The 24,360-nt window shown below is 35.4% G+C and overlaps 1 protein-coding gene across 6 annotated transcripts in view; it reads right to left on the minus strand.

The window, feature by feature from the left end:
* The window catches only part of LOC148623129 (uncharacterized), a 38,999-nt gene extending 24,515 nt beyond the window's left edge, over positions 1 to 14,484 (minus strand). The window contains exons 1-6 of one of the 6 annotated variants that reach the window (XM_088573665.1): positions 14,170 to 14,484; positions 8,090 to 8,157; positions 6,464 to 7,026; positions 5,524 to 5,603; positions 3,116 to 3,159; positions 239 to 755 (exon numbers count right to left, since the gene is read on the minus strand). In XM_088573665.1, the coding sequence (XP_088429791.1) occupies positions 239 to 755; positions 3,116 to 3,159; positions 5,524 to 5,603; positions 6,464 to 7,026; positions 8,090 to 8,141 (1,256 nt within the window). In that variant the 5' untranslated portion in view covers positions 8,142 to 8,157; positions 14,170 to 14,484. Of the gene's footprint in view, positions 1 to 238; positions 756 to 3,115; positions 3,160 to 4,838; positions 4,889 to 5,165; positions 5,216 to 5,523; positions 5,604 to 6,463; positions 7,027 to 8,089; positions 9,491 to 14,149 lie in introns of those variants that run through there. The other 5 variants (XM_088573667.1, XM_088573668.1, XM_088573669.1 and 2 more) reach the window with 5 other exon arrangements.
* Positions 14,485 to 24,360: the final 9,876 nt, after the last annotated feature.

The raw sequence follows: 24,360 nt of genomic DNA on the forward strand, positions 1-24,360 counted from the left end.
TGCTATAAGTGTACCTAGTTAGTTCTTGTTTATGTGGCTAAATGACTACAATGAAAACCTTCCAAGGGAGAGTAAAATCAAACATTGTGGTTTCTGTATACAGGTTAACTTTATATAGAATGTGCTGAATGTAGGCATATTTTAATTATAGTTTTTTAAGTCAGGATATAGCTATATACATGTGGTCACTAAGAAAGGTCTACATGTATGTCTGGGAGAAGTTAAACCATCAACATACCTATTGGCCTTTACCGTAGAGCGTGGCTTTCTTACTGTCACCTGTTTGTCCTCTGACAACCTAGATGAGGAGTTTCCATGCTTCTCAATATTGTCAGCTTCTGTATTATTCTGAACTGATGATAGATTGTCTGTATTACATCGATCCTGTTCATACTTGCATGACCTCTTTTCTTTTCTCATCTGTCTCCTATTATCATTATGTCTCTCTGTACATCTTTGTTTATAACCTTTCCTATCTTTAGATACTGATGGAAGTGATGAAAGGTCAATATTGGGAACTTCCTCCGGTACATTTTCATTTTTCACATTATCAACATCTACAATCTCACTTTTACTTGGAGATGTAGAAGTGTTAGAAGATGACGAATGATCTACCCTGATACATTTTGTTTTCATCAGGTTATTTAGCTCTTCAAACTTTTGATGAATGGTTGTTACAAGGTTAGTAAGCTGCTGTAAAGCTGTTTCATCCTCACAAACTTTTTCTCCAATTCTAAGTAACCTTTTCTGTATACCTGAAGGATATGTATGTCTGATAATGTTGAATACAGAAACATTTTAACATAGAATTAGTTCTTTTAAATTTCATGAAAAGCTTCCCCAACCATGTTTATGTGTCCTGATAAAACATGATGAAATAAAAATAATTGTCAATGAGGAAATAATACATATACCTGTTAGCGATGAATAAACAAGAAATTATCTTCATTTATACACTTTGTACACATCTACATATGATGCCTTCCCTCTGTATAAGTTAAAATCCACTGTGATTTAGGTGCAGTTAGGCTTACAAGGTTTCAAAGCTGTCATATAAGATTGAGTAAATCTGAAGTATGATGCCTATTCAACTTTAACTTGCTGGTTATTTTAAAGAAGGTCATTGAGGAAATACTAAAAAGCATTAAAACCATTATGTTTTTCTTTACCTTTTTTTGCTCTGTTTCATGTAAAATGTCATAGAAAATATTACTAAATATAAGATTAATTGACTGATTGATTGATTGATTGATTGTGGTTTAACATCTTTTGGCAGATATTTCAAGCATATCATTATGAGATCTAATATTTTATATATAAAATTATGGGGTCAGTGACTAGGTAGGCAGATAAAAAAACGATTGATTACTGTCAAATCCCTATATACCTAGTAAATAGCTTCCTAGAGTGCAGCATGATATGACCAAAGTGGTCAAACCCTGAACAGTTGGGGTAAGTATGGGCACAATATTAGTTTTTGACACACCTATGCATAGAGACTTAAAGTTCATAATGAACAATTTGTATGGACACAATACAGCACAAATTTGAAATTCAATTACAGGTAAATATTTTCAAAATCAGACCAAAAATAACTAGAGGCTCTAGAGCCTGAATCCCTCACCTGGAATACTTGAAATCATGTGGTCATATCACTTGATCATTAAAAGCTGAAATGGCCACTGGCTGCTTGTTTAATCAAGCGAAAATTTTATCAGATGTTAAAGTTGTCCCTGTCATTATTTCTGCCAAGTTTGGTGATTGGCTTAGTTAAAACAAAGATATACAAGTAGGCCAAAATATGTTTCCCCATAGGATTTCAATGGCATCTTTTAGTGGCCCCAGCCACCTGCTGGACCACCTTACCCACATAAAAAGTGAATTGTTTGTAGAAGGAATTTGGGGAATTAATCCTATTAGGTTTCAAGACATTAGCACTGTGGATCAGAGAAGTTGGACATTCAGAGGTTTAAATGGCCTCTGGAGCCAACTTCTTTAATCAAGTGGAACCAAATTTTTTTCAGATGTTAAAGTTGGCCCTTTTATCATTTCTGATGAGTTTGGCCACCATTGGCTAAGTAAAAGCAAAGATATGGACCAAAATGTATTTCCCCACCCCATAGTGTTTCAATGGCAATTTTGAGAGACCATAGCCACCCACTGAGTCAGCTGAGCCAAACAACAAGTTTGTTACAATCCATTCAGTAGTTTTCCAGGAGAAGGTTTTCAAAGTTTGAAATGTAAAATTTGAGGAAAAAAATCCATTCAGGACCTATAACGCATTCATCCACCAATGGATCTTATTGAAAATTTCCAAAAAGGTCCTGCCCAAATGACAATTCTAATACATGTACTTTGATCTTCCATAACAGCTGATATTGTCATAGACAGATTTCCACTATGACAGATGCCAAATGTCAGGTGGCCAAATATTTGATAAGAGTATAGAGAAAAATTAGACGGGGGATGGATCCATCCCATCATGCTGAAAAATTTTATTCCCTGCACAATTTTAGCTGAACTCATCTGTTTTTGAATTATTTGCAAAATTCTGTAATTTGACCCCATTGTTCTATTTCTAGTAATAGCGGCCATGTTTTTTAGGCAATCATATATCCTCATGTCAGTTCAGAGGATACTCTAGGGAACATTCATAAATAAAAAAGTTGATATTTTTGGGGCATGGCCCAATTTTTTACCCTTTTAACTGTAAAGCAGTAAAAGAAAACCTACCCTCGTAAAAATTTCAAAACAGAATTTCAAAAGGAACAAATTGACATCTGAATGACAAAAATTGGATCAAAAATACGCTTTTTCTATTAATTCTAATGATAATGGAATAACACCTTTTTTCACCCTTTAAGCCCTTTATTTCCAAAAGTGGTGGAGCAAAAACCTCCCAAAATCTATAGTGCCCTCTGCCATGTCCCTAGGAACAATGTGTTCAAATTTCAAAAAGATTGGATAAGTTTTCCTCAAGTTTTCATAAATAAAGTAAAGTAAACAGATGCCAACAATGACTGAAGCAATTTTTTGTGGTTGTACAAATATATAAAAATACTGAACCAGACAGAAGCTGATGTATATAACAAAGATGATTGAATACAATAACTACCTGAAGTTTTTTTGTTCATCATGGAGATCCATTCTTTATTTCCCCTAGAACAAATCAAATTATTGTGTTTCAGATTTTTTTCATGAAATTCTCACTTATGCAGTACAGTTCAAAAATCAAATCAATGTCAATATAAACAAACATGTCATGTTCCTTTAAACTAAGAACAGCAGAACTGAAAATACAAGACAATTCATCATAGCAAATACATAAACATAAGATTTTAAACAATTCTATTCAGAATCTAGGAGTAACAATGCAACAAAAATCTTGAAGAAATCAATAATCAAGCTGTGTAGTTTTGTAAACTCGTCATCCTACAACTCTGAACCAAATATTAACTTTTGTAGGCCTAATCATGACAATCATTACACCAAATGAAAGTTTTTTTTTCCTATCTGTTATAGTTTTCATTCATGATATTGGCTAAAAAGTATTTAAAAATGTCCTACAACTTTAATCCATTTAAACTTATGTAGATTTAATTACAATGAACTATGAGGATTACTTCATTAACTGAACCTATTTTTTTTCTGTCTATTATGATGTTCAAGACATTGGCTAAAAACTTCAAATAAACATCATTTTTCACCTTTCAAGGGCAATAACTACAACTTTGACCCATTTAAACTTGTTTGAAAAGTTTTTTTTTATCTTCATTGACTAAAAACTTTAAAAAATGTCATTTTTCACTTTTCAAGGGCAATAGCTCTCACAAAGAGTTGTCCTATAACTTTGACCAAAATATTAACTTTATAGGCCTAATCATGACGATTATTTCATCAATTGAAATTTTTTTTTATCTATTACAGTTTTCAAGATATTGGCTTAAAACTTTAAAAAAAAAAAAAAAAAAAAAAAATTTCACCTTTCAAAGGTCATAAGTCAAAAAAAGGAGTCCTCCTTCAACTTTGACCCAATATAAACTTTTGAAGACCTTACCATGTGGATCATTTCATCATTGAAAGTTTTTTCTATCTATTACAGATTTGAAGAATCATTTACATTGGCACAAGAATGCAAAAGGAAATGAGGAAGACTGTTTGTAGTAAATCTTTTAATTTTGCACCTGGAGAATGCTTTCAACTTCACTCCAACTCTTCAAATTTTCAAGATATAGGCACAATAAAGTGATTTAAACCCTTGATCTACAGAATTTATGGTTATGGTGGCCATTTTGTTTTGAATATGAACAAATCAAATCCAATTTTAAACTACATACTCTATGAATGATGGTGACCAAAAATTAGCTTCACAGAAACGTGATTAACAGACAATAGACGACTGGTCCACGTAAACTAACTAGAAGAAATTGATTTGATGATCAAAGATAACGTTTGAAATGGAAAAAGGGGCATTATTTCTGAATGTTAAATGGACATTACAATATAATGAGAATTGACTTGCATTTAGAATGGATGTAAATATATGCACAATATTTGACGAGCTTCAGTTGAAGGGTTTTTATTTTTATTATTATTATGTTGAAACCAAAAGAGTGACAGAAAGATGGAAAGCCATGAGAATGCTATGTAGCCCTGACTTGTTGAGCAGAGGTCAATAAAAATACCTAGGAATATCTGACATAAAAACAAAAACAAATAAGTTATTGTAGAATTTTTACATGCATTTCAAATAGTATCTTTAGTGAAGTAGTTTTCATACATTTTAAACATTATCTTCAATATTATATATGTACATGTAGATCTACGGGAAACATTAACTTTCATTATCATCAATCCTCTGTAATATGTACATGTAGATCTATGAGAAACATTTCCTTTCATTATCAATGGGAAACATTACCTTTCATTATTATCAATCCTCTGTAATATGTACATGTAGATCTACAGGAAACATTACCTTTCATTATTATCAATCCTCTGTAATTTGTACATGTAGATCTAAGGTAAACATTACCTTCAATCCTCTGTAATGTGCACATGTAGATCTACGGTAAACAATACCTTTCATTATCATCCATCCTCTGTAATATGTACATGTAGATCTATGGGAAACATTTCCTTTCATTATCAATGGGAAACATTACCTTTCATTATCATCAATCCTCTGTAATATGTACATGTAGATCTATGGGAAACATTCCCTTTCATTATCAATGGGGAACATTACCTTTCATTATTATCAATCCTCTGTAATATGTACATGTAGATCTACAGGAAACATTACCTTTCATTATTATCAATCCTCTGTAATTTGTACATGTAGATCTACAGGAAACATTACCTTTCATTATTATCAATCCTCTGTAATTTGTACATGTAGATCTACGGTAAACATTACCTTCAATCCTCTGTAATGTGTACATGTAGATCTACGGTAAACATTACCTTTCATTATCGTCCATCCTCTGTATTATGTGCATGCAGATCTATGGGAAACATTACCTTTCATTATCATCAATCCTCTGTAATATTTGTTGATTGCCAGACTGTAACTGAGTCAAAGCCCTCTTCATCTCATCACACTTTTTTGTAACAAAAAAAAAAAAATCAATAATTTTCACATTTTCATCTTCTTTGGAATCGGGATGTAAAATACATAATACGACTGCAGTGGTCCAACCCTGAACAGTTGGGGCAAGTGTGGACACAATATTAGTTTTTGACACACTTAAGCATAGGGACTTACAATTTATTATTGACACAACAAATGGATTGGACACTATATTGCACAAAAATTTAAATTCAATTAAAAATTTTCAAAATCAATGGCTCAATTTTTTATGGTTAATGATAAATCTACACTGTTACATACTTTTACAACATAAGGACCACATTGACATCTGAATCATAAAAATTATAGGATCATCAACAAACTTTTTAAATCATTTCTAATGATAACCCCCATTTTCCCCCTTTCAAGATGAGTGGGCAAATCCACCACTACAGGGCTCTCCACTTTGTCCCTAGGAAACATGTGTTTAAATTTCAAAAACATTGGAAAGTATTTCTCAAGTTATTGTAAATAAACAAAAGTTAACAGATGCCAAGGACAATGACGATGATGCCAATTGTGTGATACTATTATTTGAATGAAAATTACTTTTGCAGTCATATAAAGAATAAGGGACAAAGTTTTATAAATGATCCCTTTTTTTTTTACAAAATTAACAACTTCACTTAAGCAATTGACATCCATCACATTTATACAGGTGCTTACAGTCCCATAACTCTGAAGTAAATAAATATATCAGAAAATTGAAAGGGAGGTTTATTCAATGAAGGCAAAAATTGCACCAAATTACAAAACCATGTACATGTATCTAAGCATTTCTAAGTAATCAACAATCATTTCAACAATTTAAAATAACCAGTAGGTACTTACTTGTTGAACATAATTATCCATATTGATACCATCCAATGGACACCTTGATTTTCCCACAGAAGAACTGCCACTTGAGGAACGAGATTGTCGCCCATTCAAAAGTTCATCTTGACTATCTTCAGCAGAGCTGACAAAAACCAACTGGGACCCCATCAGTGAGTTATGACACTCATCAATTTTTTTCTTGAAAGTTATATGGCCAGGTATTGTTTCTTTTAAAGATGAATATTTCTTCATACCAAGCCTTTTATGTGGTGTGTTTTTTCCATTACCTAGTTTTGAGATGTTTGGAACTGAAGATGAAATATGCCTCATCTGATCTGTTTGGGAGCCAATCTGACTAGAACTAGTTGTAGACTTAATTCTACTTTTCCTTGTATCGATTTGAATGGATTTATGACTAGACCTGCTACCATTAAGTTGGGGTTCTATATCAGTATGTCTTGACCAACCACTCATTTGACTTGTATCAGATTCTCCCTCAGAATCCATTCTGTTTGATACAGACATCTTATTACCCTGTTTAGGGCTTCTCTCCTTCTGGTTGCTATGGGAACCTATATCTAAAAACAGTGCATAAGATTTAATGTAACAGAATTAACTGTTTTTAAATAATGTATCTATGTGTATGTAATAAGAATGGAGGAACAAAGCAGAGATCACCCACATGTGTGGCAAATGATACAAGGGAACAAAAAAACAATAGAAATTCCTAACGATGAAAGTAAGTGACTGTTTTTTATTTTGTTAAATTAAAACAATAATAAATGTAGTCCTTACAATTCTACATTAATATTAACTTGAATTATAATTCCTCCTGATCTGCTATCAATTCTGAGTTATGAGCCCAAAGATTTAAAAAATTATCGATTTTGAAAATAATAAAATGGTTTACAGAGGACAGCTTGATACAACAACTGAGGTCAAACCCTGAACTGTTAGGACAAGTATGGACACTACATTCTAACTTGATACAGCTCTGAATAAGGACTGTGATTAAATGTTTGGCACAGTATAATATTCTGACCAGAATGAAAGTGGTCAAAGCCAAGACAAAAGAAATTTAAGCAATGATAGAGAAAATGACTATTTCTGACCCCTTTGGTCCCTTATTCTTATAATATTAGGACCATAACCCTTTAAATTTATCGAAACTTTTCTTTTGTGGTATGAAATCTTGTGGTACAGTTTTAAAAAGAATTTCCTTTTTTACTCATATTTTTACATCATGAAAATGATGTTCTGGCTTGTATTCCAAAAGAGATCTACCAAAATAGATCCTAGCCTTCATTTCCTAATATTGCACATAGTGATTCATTAATTTTATCCGGACATCAGCAAGATCAGGAAAATGTTTTCATGGTTCTGGCCCTCAACTCCTAAAATGTTCAAGTAACAGCCCCCAAAATCATTCCCAGCCTTTTTGTGGTATGAAAGTTAGTGGTATTATTTCAAAGCCTCCTTGATTTGATTGTTGAAGTTGTAGAGTAAGTAACAAGTTCCTTAACATCTTCCTGTAAAATGTGACTTCTGTTCTAGATCTGCTCACAATTATTTCTCTTGCTTAACAGTAAGATGTGAGTGGTTAAAAGTTTCCTATTTGTACTCTACTTGCATAAAACAAACCTGCATGTTGATCAAGAAATTGCTGTGAAATCTTTGACTGCTCGTCTCCCATTTCTCATTTGTAAGTGCTGAAAGACACTAATGAACAATATACATATGTACATTTTTTAGTTAATTTTATTCCTTTTATATATTTACACTTATATTTGATAGCTTTATTTACTGGCACTAATGACATTGGATTTTAACATAATTAGTGGACATTTTTAGTAAGTTAATAAATTTCTTTAAATTAGTAAGCACATGTTCTATCAGTGGACTAGAAAGTACACACATAACTTAAAACTGTAGTCTCTAAAGAGCCTCCCCTGTATGCTCACCAGTTCAGTTGTAATTACATGAAGGGCAAAAGCTCAAACAAGATTAATTGATTGATTGATTGATTGTGGTTAATGTCCAAATGAGGGGTCCAGTGGCAGATATTTCATGTATTTCAGGACAACATCATTAGATACTGATTTATACTAGTCTGACATGCTTTCAAGGCTGGTAGAAGAAACAGCCCAAATGTAGCATTTCACCCCACTATTGACATGCTTTCAAGGCTAGCTCGTAGAAGAAACAGCCCAAATGTAGCATTTCACCCCACTACTGACATGCTTTCAAGGCTAGCTCGTAGAAGAAACAGCCCAAATGTAGCATTTCACCCCACTACTGACACTCATTATTCTGACTCAGATCCAATGATGCAGTCAGCACTCTAATTACTGTTTAATGTATGCTTGTTGTAGAAGCAATTAATGACTACTAATGTTTGGTATGACCTTGGTGGGAATGTATCACATGACCTTCCACACTGGAGGTGAATACACAACCACAATACTACCAAGGTGATAACTTCAAAGTCAATACTCAAGTGAATCTTCCACTGGGACAGTCAAATCTCCAATTATCAGAGGAACACTCCTTGAAACGTTTAGGCTTCCCAAACACACGATACCCAAACGCATGCTAAATGTTCACCAAACACACAATAAACAAATGCTCCCAGCATGCGTTTAAATGCACGATAAACGAACACTCCCAGCATACGTTTAAACGCATGATAGACGAATGACGAAAAATAATATTGACATATAATGAAGGCAGAAAAAATAGAAAATAAAATTAATGAAATTATATAAATTAATAATAGTTATAATAATATATAATAATTAATAAAAGGAAATAATCAAAGTACAAAGATAAATGAACACTTCTATTGTGCGTTTAAACAAACGCTCCTATCGTGCGTTGAAACGAACACTTCTATCGTGCGTTTAAACGCACACTCTGGTAAGTTATATTGTCACTTCAGGTATTTCGTAGCAATAATTCTTGTACGGTATATTGTCAATGACACAGTGCTTGGTCATAACGATCATTTCATCCCTTCAAAGTCTCTATTTTAATGGTCTTCAACTACAACAAAAATTGTAATATTTGGTCTTTCAATGACTACAGTAAGGGGTTGTTGTTCAATGACTACAGTAAGGGGTTGTTGTTCAATGACTACACAGTAAGGGGTTGTTGTTCAATGACTACAGTAAGGGGTTGGTGTTCAATGACTACAGTAAGGGGTTGTTGTTCAATGACTACAGTAAGGGGTTGTTGTTCAATGACTACACAGTAAGGGGGTTGGTGTTCAATGACTACAGTAAGGGGTTGGTGTTCAATGACTACAGTAAGGGGTTGTTGTTCAATGACTACACAGTAAGGGGGTTGGTGTTCAATGACTACAGTAAGGGGTTGTTGTTCAATGACTACAGTAAGGGGTTGTTGTTCAATGACTACACAGTAAGGGGGTTGGTGTTCAATGACTACAGTAAGGGGTTGTTGTTCAATGACTACACAGTAAGGGGTTGTTGTTCAATGACTACAGTAAGGGGTTGTTGTTCAATGACTACAGTAAGGGGTTGTTGTTCAATGACTACACAGTAAGGGGGTTGGTGTTCAATGACTACAGTAAGGGGTTGGTGTTCAATGACTACAGTAAGGGGTTGTTGTTCAATGACTACACAGTAAGGGGGTTGGTGTTCAATGACTACAGTAAGGGGTTGGTGTTCAATGACTACAGTAAGGGGTTGTTGTTCAATGACTACACAGTAAGGGGGTTGGTGTTCAATGACTACAGTAAGGGGTTGGTGTTCAATGACTACAGTAAGGGGTTGGTGTTCAATGACTACAGTAAGGGGTTGTTGTTCAATGACTACAGTAAGGGGTTGTTGTTCAATGACTACAGTAAGGGGTTGGTGTTCAATGACTACAGTAAGGGGTTGGTGTTCAATGACTACAGTAAGGGGTTGGTGTTCAATGACTACAGTAAGGGGTTGTTGTTCAATGACTACAGTAAGGGGTTGTTGTTCAATGACTACAGTAAGGGGTTGGTGTTCAATGACTACAGTAAGGGGTTGGTGTTCAATGACTACAGTAAGGGGTTGTTGTTCAATGACTACAGTAAGGGGTTGGTGTTCAATGACTACAGTAAGGGGTTGTTGTTCAATGACTACAGTAAGGGGTTGTTGTTCAATGACTACAGTAAGGGGTTGTTGTTCAATGACTACAGTAAGGGGTTGTTGTTCAATGACTACACAGTAAGGGGTTGTTGTTCAATGACTACAGTAAGGGGTTGTTGTTCAATGACTACAGTAAGGGGTTGGTGTTCAATGACTACAGTAAGGGGTTGGTGTTCAATGACTACAGTAAGGGGTTGTTGTTCAATGACTACAGTAAGGGGTTGGTGTTCAATGACTACAGTAAGGGGTTGTTGTTCAATGACTACAGTAAGGGGTTGGTGTTCAATGACTACAGTAAGGGGTTGTTGTTCAATGACTACAGTAAGGGGTTGGTGTTCAATGACTACAGTAAGGGGTTGGTGTTCAATGACTACAGTAAGGGGTTGTTGTTCAATGACTACAGTAAGGGGTTGGTGTTCAATGACTACAGTAAGGGGTTGTTGTTCAATGACTACAGTAAGGGGTTGGTGTTCAATGACTACAGTAAGGGGTTGTTGTTCAATGACTACAGTAAGGGGTTGTTGTTCAATGACTACAGTAAGGGGTTGTTGTTCAATGACTACAGTAAGGGGTTGTTGTTCAATGACTACAGTAAGGGGTTGTTGTTCAATGACTACAGTAAGGGGTTGTTGTTCAATGACTACAGTAAGGGGTTGTTGTTCAATGACTACAGTAAGGGGTTGGTGTTCAATGACTACAGTAAGGGGTTGTTGTTCAATGACTACAGTAAGGGGTTGTTGTTCAATGACTACAGTAAGGGGTTGTTGTTCAATGACTACAGTAAGGGGTTGGTGTTCAATGACTACAGTAAGGGGTTGTTGTTCAATGACTACAGTAAGGGGTTGGTGTTCAATGACTACAGTAAGGGGTTGGTCTTTCAATGACTACAGTAAGGGGTTGTTGTTCAATGACTACAGTAAGGGGGTTGTTGTTCAATGACTACAGTAAGGGGTTGTTGTTCAATGACTACAGTAAGGGGTTGGTCTTTCAATGACTACAGTAAGGGGTTGTTGTTCAATGACTACATTAAGGGGTTGTTGTTCAATGACTACAGTAAGGGTTTGTTGTTCAATGACTACATTAAGGGGTTGGTGTTCAATGACTACAGTAAGGGGTTGGTCTTTCAATGACTACAGTAAGGGTTTGTTGTTCAATGACTACATTAAGGGGTTGTTGTTCAATGACTACAGTAAGGGGTTGGTCTTTCAATGACTACAGTAAGGGGTTGTTGTTCAATGACTACAGTAAGGGGTTGGTGTTCAATGACTACAGTAAGGGGTTGTTGTTCAATGACTACAGTAAGGGGTTGTTGTTCAATGACTACAGTAAGGGGTTGTTGTTCAATGACTACAGTAAGGGGTTGGTCTTTCAATGACTACAGTAAGGGTTTGTTGTTCAATGACTACAGTAAGGGGTTGTTGTTCAATGACTACAGTAAGGGGTTGTTGTTCAATGACTACAGTAAGGGGTTGGTGTTCAATGACTACAGTAAGGGGTTGTTGTTCAATGACTACAGTAAGGGGTTGGTGTTCAATGACTACAGTAAGGGGTTGTTGTTCAATGACTACAGTAAGGGGTTGGTGTTCAATGACTACAGTAAGGGGTTGGTCTTTCAATGACTACAGTAAGGGGTTGTTGTTCAATGACTACAGTAAGGGGGTTGTTGTTCAATGACTACAGTAAGGGGTTGTTGTTCAATGACTACAGTAAGGGGTTGGTCTTTCAATGACTACAGTAAGGGGTTGTTGTTCAATGACTACATTAAGGGGTTGTTGTTCAATGACTACAGTAAGGGTTTGTTGTTCAATGACTACATTAAGGGGTTGGTGTTCAATGACTACAGTAAGGGGTTGGTCTTTCAATGACTACAGTAAGGGTTTGTTGTTCAATGACTACAGTAAGGGTTTGTTGTTCAATGACTACATTAAGGGGTTGTTGTTCAATGACTACAGTAAGGGGTTGGTCTTTCAATGACTACAGTAAGGGGTTGTTGTTCAATGACTACAGTAAGGGGTTGGTGTTCAATGACTACAGTAAGGGGTTGGTGTTCAATGACTACAGTAAGGGGTTGTTGTTCAATGACTACATTAAGGGGTTGGTGTTCAATGACTACAGTAAGGGGTTGGTCTTTCAATGACTACAGTAAGGGTTTGTTGTTCAATGACTACAGTAAGGGTTTGTTGTTCAATGACTACATTAAGGGGTTGTTTTTCAATGACTACAGTAAGGGGTTGGTCTTTCAATGACTACAGTAAGGGGTTGTTGTTCAATGACTACAGTAAGGGGTTGGTGTTCAATGACTACAGTAAGGGGTTGGTCTTTCAATGACTACAGTAAGGGGTTGTTGTTCAATGACTACAGTAAGGGTTTGTTGTTCAATGACTACATTAAGGGGTTGTTGTTCAATGACTACAGTAAGGGGTTGGTCTTTCAATGACTACAGTAAGGGGTTGTTGTTCAATGACTACAGTAAGGGTTTGTTGTTCAATGACTACATTAAGGGGTTGTTGTTCAATGACTACAGTAAGGGGTTGGTCTTTCAATGACTACAGTAAGGGGTTGTTGTTCAATGACTACAGTAAGGGGTTGGTGTTCAATGACTACAGTAAGGGGTTGGTCTTTCAATGACTACAGTAAGGGGTTGTTGTTCAATGACTACACAGTAAGGGGTTGTTGTTCAATGACTACAGTAAGGGGTTGTTGTTCAATGACTACAGTAAGGGGGTTGTTGTTCAATGACTACAGTAAGGGGTTGTTGTTCAATGACTACAGTAAGGGGTTGTTGTTCAATTTTGGTGGTTGGTCAGAATATTGAATATAAATGACTTACTTAGAATAAAAAAAAATGCAATGCAATACATTGAATAATGACTTTATTTCATTTTAAAAAAAATATAACTTTCACTTGTCAAATGCAAGTTTAATGTGTTAGCTGTGCAAGTATTTAATAATGATTTTGCTACTTAATTTGGTACTGTTTAAGAGCTTTTGAAAAGTTTTAAAGAGTAAATTGAAATAAACATGACACATTTGGCCACTTAACTTTGTAAATTTCAACTTTATTTGATACCTTAAAATGCAACTGAAGCAAATTTGAAGTGATATCAGTCATCACATTAAAGAAGTGTTTACCACATTAAAACTATATTTAACAACTTAATACAAGATTTATTATGTTAAAACAACAACTAAAGCGTAGGTTTTTTTTTTTGGTTTTTGACATGAACAACCTTTCATAACAGTGTGGCACAAGGTCTTTTGCTTGACTTGTAATTAAAATTGCAAAAATGGGACCTGTCATTCATTATCATGCAGACTTTGACTGCCAAGTTGATACATGTAAAAACACAAATTATTTGTCTTGGCCCAACCAATATAATTCTATTTGGATTTTTTCAAATAAATATTTGGTCTGAGACAAATTCCTATCCTGCAATGCACTAATTTTTGTTCATATTAAGGATTTATATATAGCTTAACTCCATGTTCATATACAACAGACAACTAAAACAATAATATGGTAAACAATGTATATATTAATAAATTAAATAGTATAATTGATTACCTTTAGTTTTATTTACTTACAATATAACGTCTAATTACTGATAACAGTTAAAAATATCACATCTTAACTTTTTCAATCATAAACCGAAACTACCAACTAAACTTTGTCATATAATGGAAATCCCTTCCTTGTTTCAGTTTCAAAAATATTAATGGAGTTTGAAAGCTATTTTTAGATATATGCATGAAATTATAAGAACATTGAAGTTGTTGTGCATCTTTTTAAAAAAAAAGGTCCCTTCAACATTCCCACATTTAGACCATAGACCTGTAATTAATAATAGGTCTCTATTCAGACTGTATAAGTAATATCTTTAGGCGGTATAGAATTTCTCAGCTACTGGGCTTGACTATAGCTAACATGCGGAGATCAATTCCGGTAATGACCCCTTTTTAATATAACGAGTTCACATCTGTCAAAGAGTCAACAACCCATCGGGATGAACATGTCAACCCAAGGCCACCGATGGTTCTTTGAAAATGAACGACCAGGAAACCCTCATACCACAGGGTCGACTGCAGATGGCACAGGTATTTGGGTCGAGGTTTTTTTTTTTAGTTTTGATACATGCGTTCAAAGCAGCCGTTTTTATGATAATTTTTTTTTCACAACCTTGGTTTTACATTTACATTAATTTGCTTGTAACAATCACATCTGGACTTATTATTGATCTCTATTAAACATTCGATCATTTAAATGTAACTTTGATGCTTAAGTTTCATATGTTCAAGATCGAGTTCAATTAAACAAGCGTCCGTGTGTTGATCTTGAACTTAAAAAAACCTAAGTGGACACCGTTTACGTTGACGTATCACGCTTTAACCGACAACTCGAAATTAAAACATTATCATCCTCAAGTTATTTTTACATGTAAATTAAAATGAAGAGAAGTCACCCCTCTTCACCAAACCATACTTTGAGCAAAATCACAATACATTTTTGAAAACAGGAACAAACTGCTTCCACAGATACAAGTAAACAAGGGTTAATAGAACCTCAAGTTTTGTCGGAGCCAGATATAACGTCTGCTCGTCCTGCTCCATGTAGCAATGAATGTGTAGACAATACGCTAGTGCCTAAATCGTTACAGGCACAAAACTTTGATATTGCATCATACAAGGGAAAGGTTGACGACAAGCAAAGGTTCTTTCTACTGAAAGGGTTTTTCCCGCTTCGTTTGTATTTCCTCTTACAGAAATTCGGGGAGTGAAAAAGAGTTTTAATCGAACATGACTCGATAAACATCCTTGGTTAAGATAGTCCGAGTCAGCAAATGCAGTGTATTGTTTCTATTGCGTTCTTTTTTCTATAATTCTGATAATGAACCCCTGTAAATGATCAAATTTGACAACTTTGATAAAACGTCATTTGGTCTCCAACCTGGTCATGACAAGTGTATTGAAATGAGTGAAAATTTTATGAAAATTTTCATGTCCACTTCCTATAATTCGCTCTACCGGTGACCTATGAATGTTTTATTGGCTTTTGATTATTCTTCAAAGAGGGCTGGAAGATTTAAAACAATACTAGAGCAGGAACAGAGAGAGGCCCATGATGGTAGAACAAATAAAGATAGAGCAGGCTGAGCCGGAACAGAGAGAGGCCCATGATGGTAGAACAAATAAAGATAGAACAGGCTGAGCCGGAACAGAGAGAGGCCCATGATGGTAGAACAAATAAAGAGTATGTGTGAGAGATGGTCAAGTAGAGCTGACGCTCTGGACACATTCATTGCTGCCCATCCAATAACTGTTGACACCTTGGAAGATTTCGCGTCAGGTGGTGATAAAAATGCAAAGTAGCTGAAGCTGGCCATTCATGATTTTGGATTCATGGTCGCATTGGTTATAACAGAACACCTCTTGCAAATTAACTTGAAACTATCAACTTTGTTACAGAAACCCTCTCTTGACCTGGTAGAGGCAGCATCAGAAGCCAAACTGTGATTTCTTCTTTTAAGAGTCAGACAAGATGACAGCATTTGGCAGGAGTGGTATAGGGACACCCTCAAACTGGCAAAAGATCAACGTGTAGAACCAAGCAAACCTAGAACGACAGGAAGGCAACAGCATAGAAACAACACACCAGCGGATACACCTGAACAATATTGGCGACAATCAATACTTTATCAATTGCAGAAAGATCCTTTAGTGCCCTGGAACGAGTGAAAACCTACCTGTTCTCGACAATGGTTGAGGGAAGGCTTAATAGGTTGCCAATGATACATGTTCACCCGGAGATTGACATTGATTTCGACGCAGTGATTAATATCTTTGCCTCTGATGGCAACCGCAAAATACAACTTTTAATCCCGTATTAATATCAGGGCATCGTATAATAACGTATAGCAAACACAGTCTCAAAGATTCATTTGTTTTCGACTTCATGTGTGTACGTTTATGGTTATTTGATGTCGAGAAATGTTTTATATTTTTTCCTATTTAGTCTTTGTTCCTAGATGTATATCTGTGTTATCATGTCTTGTATTCAAGTGGGGTATTATTGGTTTAATTTTGTTAAAAAAACAAAAACAAAAAACAAAAAAATTCAATAAAAAAAAAACAAAAACAAAAAGAAAAAAAAAGAAAAATGAGAATAAAAAAAAGTAAAGCTGGCTGTGATTCTTTATACTTATACACTTTCCTCTAAACACTTAACAAGTTTAAAAATGGATGGTCAAAGCTATTACCTTAATCAATAAATAGAATACATGAAATTATGTCTGATATAGAAAATATGGGAAAAAAATAAACAATTTTGTAATTTTAATTTTGGAATTTCGACAAACGAAATTTCAGACTGTATTTCAAAATTGAAATATGGGAAAGCCTCAGGTTTAGATGGCATATCTGCAGAAATGTTAAAGACAGGGTCTTCTATGTTAATTCCAGTTTTACAAAGACTATTTAATGTTGTATTCTCTTCGGGTTTTTATCCTATGCAATGGTCATCGGCATATATAACATCAATCTTCAAATCGGGGGACACAAATAAACCCGAAAATTATCGAGGAATTGCTATTAATTCCTGCGTTGGTAAACTTTTCAACAGCATTTTGAACAATAGATTGGATAATTTCTTAAAAGAAAATAATATCATAGTAAATATCAAATTGGCTTTAGAAAAAGGTCGAGGACATCAAACCATACTTTTGTTTCAAAAACATTGATAGATAAATATAATAATAAAAAAAATGGTAAACTATTTGCTTGCTTTGTAGGTTTCAAAAAAGCTTTTGATACAGTTGTACATGACGGTATTCGATACAGTTGAACATGACGGTATTCGATACAGGTGAGCATGCCGGTATTCGATACTGTTGCACATAACGGTATTCGATACAGTTGAGCATGTCAGTATTCGATACAGTTGAGCATACCGGTATTAGATACAGTTGTGCAGGACGGTATTCGATACAGTTGAGCATGCCGGTATTCGATACTGTTGTACATAACGGTATTCGATACAGTTGAGCATGACGGTATTTGATACAGTTGAGCATACCGGTATTTGATACAGTTGTGCATGCCGGTATTCGATACAGTTTTACATGCCGGTATTCGATACAGCTGAGCATGCCGGTATTCGATACAGTTGTACATGATGGTATTCGATACAGTTGAGCATGACGGTATTTGACACAGTTGAGCATGCCGGTATTCCATACAGTTGTACATGATAGTTTTCGATACAGATGAGCATGCTGGTATTTGACTCAGTTGAGCATGCCGGTATTCGATACAGCTGAGCATGCCGTTATTCGGTACAGTTGTACATGCCGGTATTTGATACAGTTGAGCATGCCGGTATTTGATACAGTTGAGCATGCCGGTATTCCATATAGTTGTACATGATAGTGTTCGATACAGATGAGCATGCTGGTATTTGACTCAGTTGAGCATGCCGGTATTCGATACAGCTGAGCATGCCGGTATTCGGTACAGTTGTACATGCCGGTATTTGATACAGTTGAACATGCCGGTATTCGATACAGTTGTGCATGCCGGTGTTTGATACAGTTGTGCATGCCGTTATTGGACACAGTTGTACATGACGGTATTCGATACAGTTGTACATGACGGTATTCGATACGGATGAGCATGCCGGTATCCGATACTGTTGTACATAACGGTATTTGATACAGTTGAGCATGCCGGTATTCGATACAGTTGTGCATGACGGTATTCGGTACAGTTGTGAATGCCGGTATTCGATACAGTTGTGCATGCCGTTATTCGATACAGATAAGCATGCCGGTATCCGATACTGTTGTACATAACGGTATTTGATACAGTTGAGCATGCCGGTATTCGATACAGTTGTGCATGACGGTATTCGATACAGTTGTGAATGCCGGTATTCGATACAGTTGTGCATGCCGGTGTTTGATACAGTTGTGCATGCTGTTATTGGACACAGTTGCCGGTATTCGATACAGTTGTGCATGCCGGTGTTTGATACAATTGTGCATACCGTTATTGGACACAGTTGTACATGCCGGTATACAATAGATTGGATAATTTCTTAAAAGAAAATAATATCATAGTAAATATCAAATTGGTTTTAGAAAAAGGTCGATACTTTTGTTTCAAAAACATTGATAGATAAATATAATAATAAAAAAAATGGTAAACTATTTGCTTGCTTTGTAGGTTTCAAAAAAGCTTTTGATACAGTTGTACATGACGGTATTCGATACAGTTGAACATGCCGGTATTCGATACAGTTGTGCATGCCGGTTTTCGATACAGTTGTACATGATGGTATTCGATACAGTTGAGCATGACGGTATTTGACACAGTTGAGCATGCCGGTATTAGATACAGTTGTACATGATAGTGTTCGATACAGATGAGCATGCTGGTATTTGACTCAGTTGAGCATGCCCGTATTCGATACAGCTGAGCATGCCGTTATTCGGTACAGTTGTACATGCCGGTATTTGATACAGTTGAACATGCCGGTATTCGATACAGTTTTACATGCCGGTATTCGATACAGCTGAGCATGCCGGTATTCGATACAGTTGTACATGATGGTATTCGATACAGTTGAGCATGACGGTATTTGACACAGTTGAGCATGCCGGTATTCGATACAGTTGTACATGGTAGTGTTCGATACAGATGAGCATGCTGGTATTTGACTCAGTTTAGCATGCCGGTATTCGATACAGCTGAGCATGCCGGTATTCGATACAGCTGAGCATGCCGTTATTCGGTACAGTTGTACATGCCGGTATTTGATACAGTTGAACATGCCGGTATTCGGTACAGTTGTACATGCCGGTATTTGATACAGTTGAACATGCCGGTATTCGATACAGTTGAACATGATAGTGTTCGATACAGATGAGCATGCTGGTATTTGACTCAGTTTAGCATGCCGGTATTCGATACAGCTGAGCATGCCGGTATTCGATACAGCTGAGCATGCCGTTATTCGGTACAGTTGTACATGCCGGTATTTGATACAGTTGAACATGCCGGTATTCGGTACAGTTGTACATGCCGGTATTAGACACAGTTGTACATGATAGTGTTCATTGTGTTCATGTGTTCATTCAGAATTGTCAACTTTCCTTTCACCTGTGACAACATCCCTTCAGCAACTGCGCATGGAGTGTTCATATAACTCATACGTTATGCCAGAGCTTGCCGAAACTACGCAAACTTTTTGTATCGCGCTAGACCTCTAACAAATAGGCTTCTGGAACAGGGTTATGTTGCTACAAGATTGAAGTCATCACTACAGAAGTCTTATGGTCGTCATCATGAACTCGTGGATCGTTATGGTGTATCCATCAGCACCATGAAAACTGATTTATTCAACGGGTTATAGTTTTCCTTTCCTCGTTTGTTTACCCGGACTTGATTTTTTATGAGCAACTCTGCGGGTGTTTCTAGAAAAGCAGAGGACGCTTACTCTACCGGTGCACCTGGTCCATGCTCCCATTTTTAGTGGAGTCCGAGTTGCTCATTTACTTTTGTTACTTTGTATGTATGATTTTAGTTAGTTTATGTTCTTTGTTGTGTATGTCTGTTTTCCATGTCTGGTCTTTGTCCCTGGATTACATTCTTTTGATTACCGCTATAACCTTGGTTCCCTTGATTACTCTTTTATCTAATGTACATGGACGCATTTGTAATGACTTTCTTATGTTATTAGTTCGTAAATTCGAAATTTTCCCCAATATCATGAATGTATGATGATTTAATTTACGCAAAAAATATCAATTCTTTATTTGGCAAATGCATTTTAGCCACTCTCTTTATTTGAACTCAAGTTCAGCAGGATTTTTATATCAAAGCAAAAACACACCGTTAGCACATTCTTTTTTTTTTTTATTGAAACGTCATTTATCTTTGACGTTACACTGAACGATATTAACACCGCGCGCAACATGTCGCAGCTGCTTCAGATTGACACCGTGCGCAACGCATACATGCCGCAGCTACTTCAGATCGAAGTGTCATTCCAGTAATGTATAATAATTTTGTAAAGTTTATCCTTTACTATTTCATCTATTTTATTCGGTTTTCTACATTGTGTATGTACAAAAATGTGTCTTATTTTCACGCTCTGGCTATGTATTTGGATTTTTACATATTTGTCAAATTGTTAATGCTTCGACCGGTATTTTTTGCCGTTATTCAGTTAAATGCACCGACGAGTTTGGGTTATCTCTCTTGGTATTTATATTCGTTAGAATCTTTATAAAATCAGACAAGTGATTCGTGTTTCAAAAACCCACCGAATTCAGTTATATTTATTATTCAGATCACATAACGTGTCTTAGTTTTTCATTTGGTTGTTGCGCTTTTGAGATAAAATTATTTATACTCGGCGTCACATAAATAACATACTGTTAAAATTTGAATAAAAATATTTTCTACGACTTTATTGACACCAACCGTCGTTTAAATTGTCTTAAATGACTTGCTCATTCGTTTAGCCAAACAGCTTCTCAAAAACAAGTCGCTTATTAGCTTAAATCATGCGTAACAAATCCTTACGGGAAAATCCCATACTAATATCCGCCATGTTGGTTTTTACGGGACGATTTGTTTACAAACGAAGTTCGTAAGTTCCCGTCGAACTCCAGTGACAATCGTCTGCTTGATCAACTTCTCGGTATTGTACGTTGTTCGCGTAAAATAAATCCGAGATATCCGAAATAACGCCGAAGTGCATTCTGGGTTCTTCGGTTTTTGGACAAACCATTTAAACATAAACAACATCTCCTAGCAACCCGATCACTGTAAACATGGCCGACTTTTTACAATGTAAATATTGGCACCTAGAATTAAAATCTGACCGGAATTTAACTATTCAATGTTTAGGGAGAAGCCGTTTGGCTAAACGAATGAGCAAGTCATTTAAGACAATTTAAACGATGGTAGGTGTCAATAAAGTAGTAGAAAATATTTTTATTCAAATTTTAACAGCATGTTATTTATGTGACGCCGAGTATAGATTGTACATGTGATTGCCACTTTGCAAGCGTAATCGTTTTTGATTTGGTTTCATTTTGTTGATATGAGTGGTAGATTAATGCATGATTTTCTAAAAAGTGCGAATCTGAATGCAGAAATGATTATAGTTATGTGAAAATATAGCATATGTAGACTGAAAAAGCGTCATTTGTTTGGTGGGTTTTTCTACACCATTAATCACTTTACCATTGGTACAATCTAATTAAAAGCCACTCTCGCTGCTCCCGGTTTTCTGTTATGTCACACGCGAGCTAAGAGATCGGTTTTTAATTAAATTGCCATTGGTAGTGTCTGAATTTTACATAGACTGATACTTAAATGTCCTACAATCCATCCTCGCCTCAATTTTCTCCTTGCATATCTGTGAAAATACAACCATAAATAGTCACAATATATTTTTTTCTGAAACTACAATGTAATTATTCAACTGAAAAGATGTGTGATTTTTGACGATTTACTTCAACCTTTTTTAATCCCCCAAAGTTAGTTAAAAAACATACAACGAAAGTCTGTATGTTATTGCGAACACTATTATGCAGTGGAATAAACTTGATAATAGCATTAAAAGCCGATCTAGCAGCTCCCGGTTTTCTGTTATGTCGCTCACACGCGACATAACAGAAAACCGGGAGCTGCGAGATCGGCTTTCAATTAGATTAACATTTCTATCAATGTCTTTTAGTAACACCTCAAACACCTCAAACCTGACATACAAATGTAATGCATCTTATTATGCACATGGCTTCCGATAAAATTGAATATTTTTCACTGTAAACACAGAAACTTGAAATCCTAATTGTTTCATGATTTTCCAACAAATCATCCTCCTTGTCCAACATGTTAGGACAATGTGCATTCTTGTTTCATTGTTCCAGAAGGACGAAAAGCTAATTTTTCTTTCTACCCATTTCATCATGAAATTTATCAGATTAACCACCCCCATAATATAAGGTAAAAGAGTGATTAAGGGAGCCAAGGTTATAGCGGTGTAATCCATGGACTGGGAGGGTCCACCGTGCACCCCCCACTCATCAACTTCATGGTGATTTTTAGATACCTTTATACTTCCCATTACCGCATCAATTTGTCGCAAAAGAATATTCTCGGATTCTTTTTCAGTATAAGCCTATATTTGTACCTCACTGGGTCAAAAAGCCAGGATTTTTTAGACTCAATTGTTTGACCGTCTGAGTCTTCCTGGGATAGCATGTGTGAACAAACTAAACATATTTAGGTATTATCATATGGCCTAATGTCTCAGCTTTCCATTCATACCAAAACAGTTGCGGTAACACTTAGAGTTTAGGGGTAAAATGTAAATAATGTACCCCTACCCCGCCGAAAAATAGTCTAAATTGGCATATTTTTCGATGTCAAAAGCCCAAAATACACAAAAGCTTGTTCGAAGTAGGTAACTTGAAAAACAATACCCATAATCTGTGATATGGAAGAATATTCCGAATATTCCTCATTTTATGAAAAACTCATTATTGTCAGCTTCAAACTGAAAATTTCTCGCCTGAAATGAGAACATATGTTTAATACATCGATATATAAAACACAAGTACCCAACATGTCTTTTTTATCTACTATATGCTTAAAATTAACATTTTGGTCCATGATGAGGTATGGGTGCCAATTTTTCACCTAATTGGTCTTGGAAAAGTTCAAATATTTATTACTCGGGTTTATTAGAAAGCTAAGGCACTATATAATTGTGTTTGAATATACAAAAGCTGATTTGAAGTACGATATTTGAAAAAAAAATTGACAATTATATGTAAAATTATTAAATTAAGAAAATTCCCTTTTTTATGAAAAACTCATTATTGTTACATTGAAACTGAAAAAATGGCGCCTGAAATGAGAAGATATGTCAGATACATCGCTAATTAAAACAACAGAACCCAACATGTCTATTGTACGAAAAATATTGCCAAAAATAACATTTAAATTCATGTTGAGGCATTTTTTTCATGGGTTGTGGTGGCATTTTCCCACCTAACATGACATGAAAATGTTCAAATATTTATCTCTTAGGCTTATTTTGAAACTTAGTCATTTCATTAATTTGCTGTATCACAAAAAAAAAAGCTTGTTTAAACTACGGAATTCTGAAAAAAAGACAATAACAGGTGATATGGAAGAAAATTAAGAAATTCTTAAATTTCCCATTTTTCCGATTTTATAGTAATTGTCACCCTAAAAGGAAAAACTATGCGCCTGAATTGATCAGATATATTTTATACATCTTTATCTTAATGAATGCTTAAAATATGAGTTCTACTCTCTTGGTAGGATGTGAATGAGAATTCTGTTTGATACTGTGACCAGTTTTCTAGGGGCAGGGGTAATATTTTTACCATTGTTGGAAAAATCTTTCTTGAAAATTAGGTTTTTTTTGTGGTTTATTTATATAGAAAAGTATCTATCCTTTGATACCAAATTTGAGACGTTTCAGTCGAGCAATAACTTGTAGAGTAGAATTTATCTGACTTTTACGGAAAATTCGAAAATCCATTTTTTTTGCATTTTTGGATAAATTCTGATTACGAAAATCGGCAAAATTCATCAAAAGAACCATAGAAGTTTAAATTGTGATAATACTAAACAGAAAATACCAACTAAACCGTTTTTTTACTCACGTATAAATACTTTAGGGGTTTTGACATTGAAAAATAAGTCCAATTTAAGCAATTTTTGCGGCGGGGTAGG

Source organism: Perna viridis, chromosome 3 (genome assembly GCF_037379345.1).
Source record: "Perna viridis isolate PV_CMFRI_1.1 ecotype Kerala chromosome 3, ASM3737934v1, whole genome shotgun sequence".
Taxonomy (NCBI): domain Eukaryota; kingdom Metazoa; phylum Mollusca; class Bivalvia; order Mytilida; family Mytilidae; genus Perna; species Perna viridis.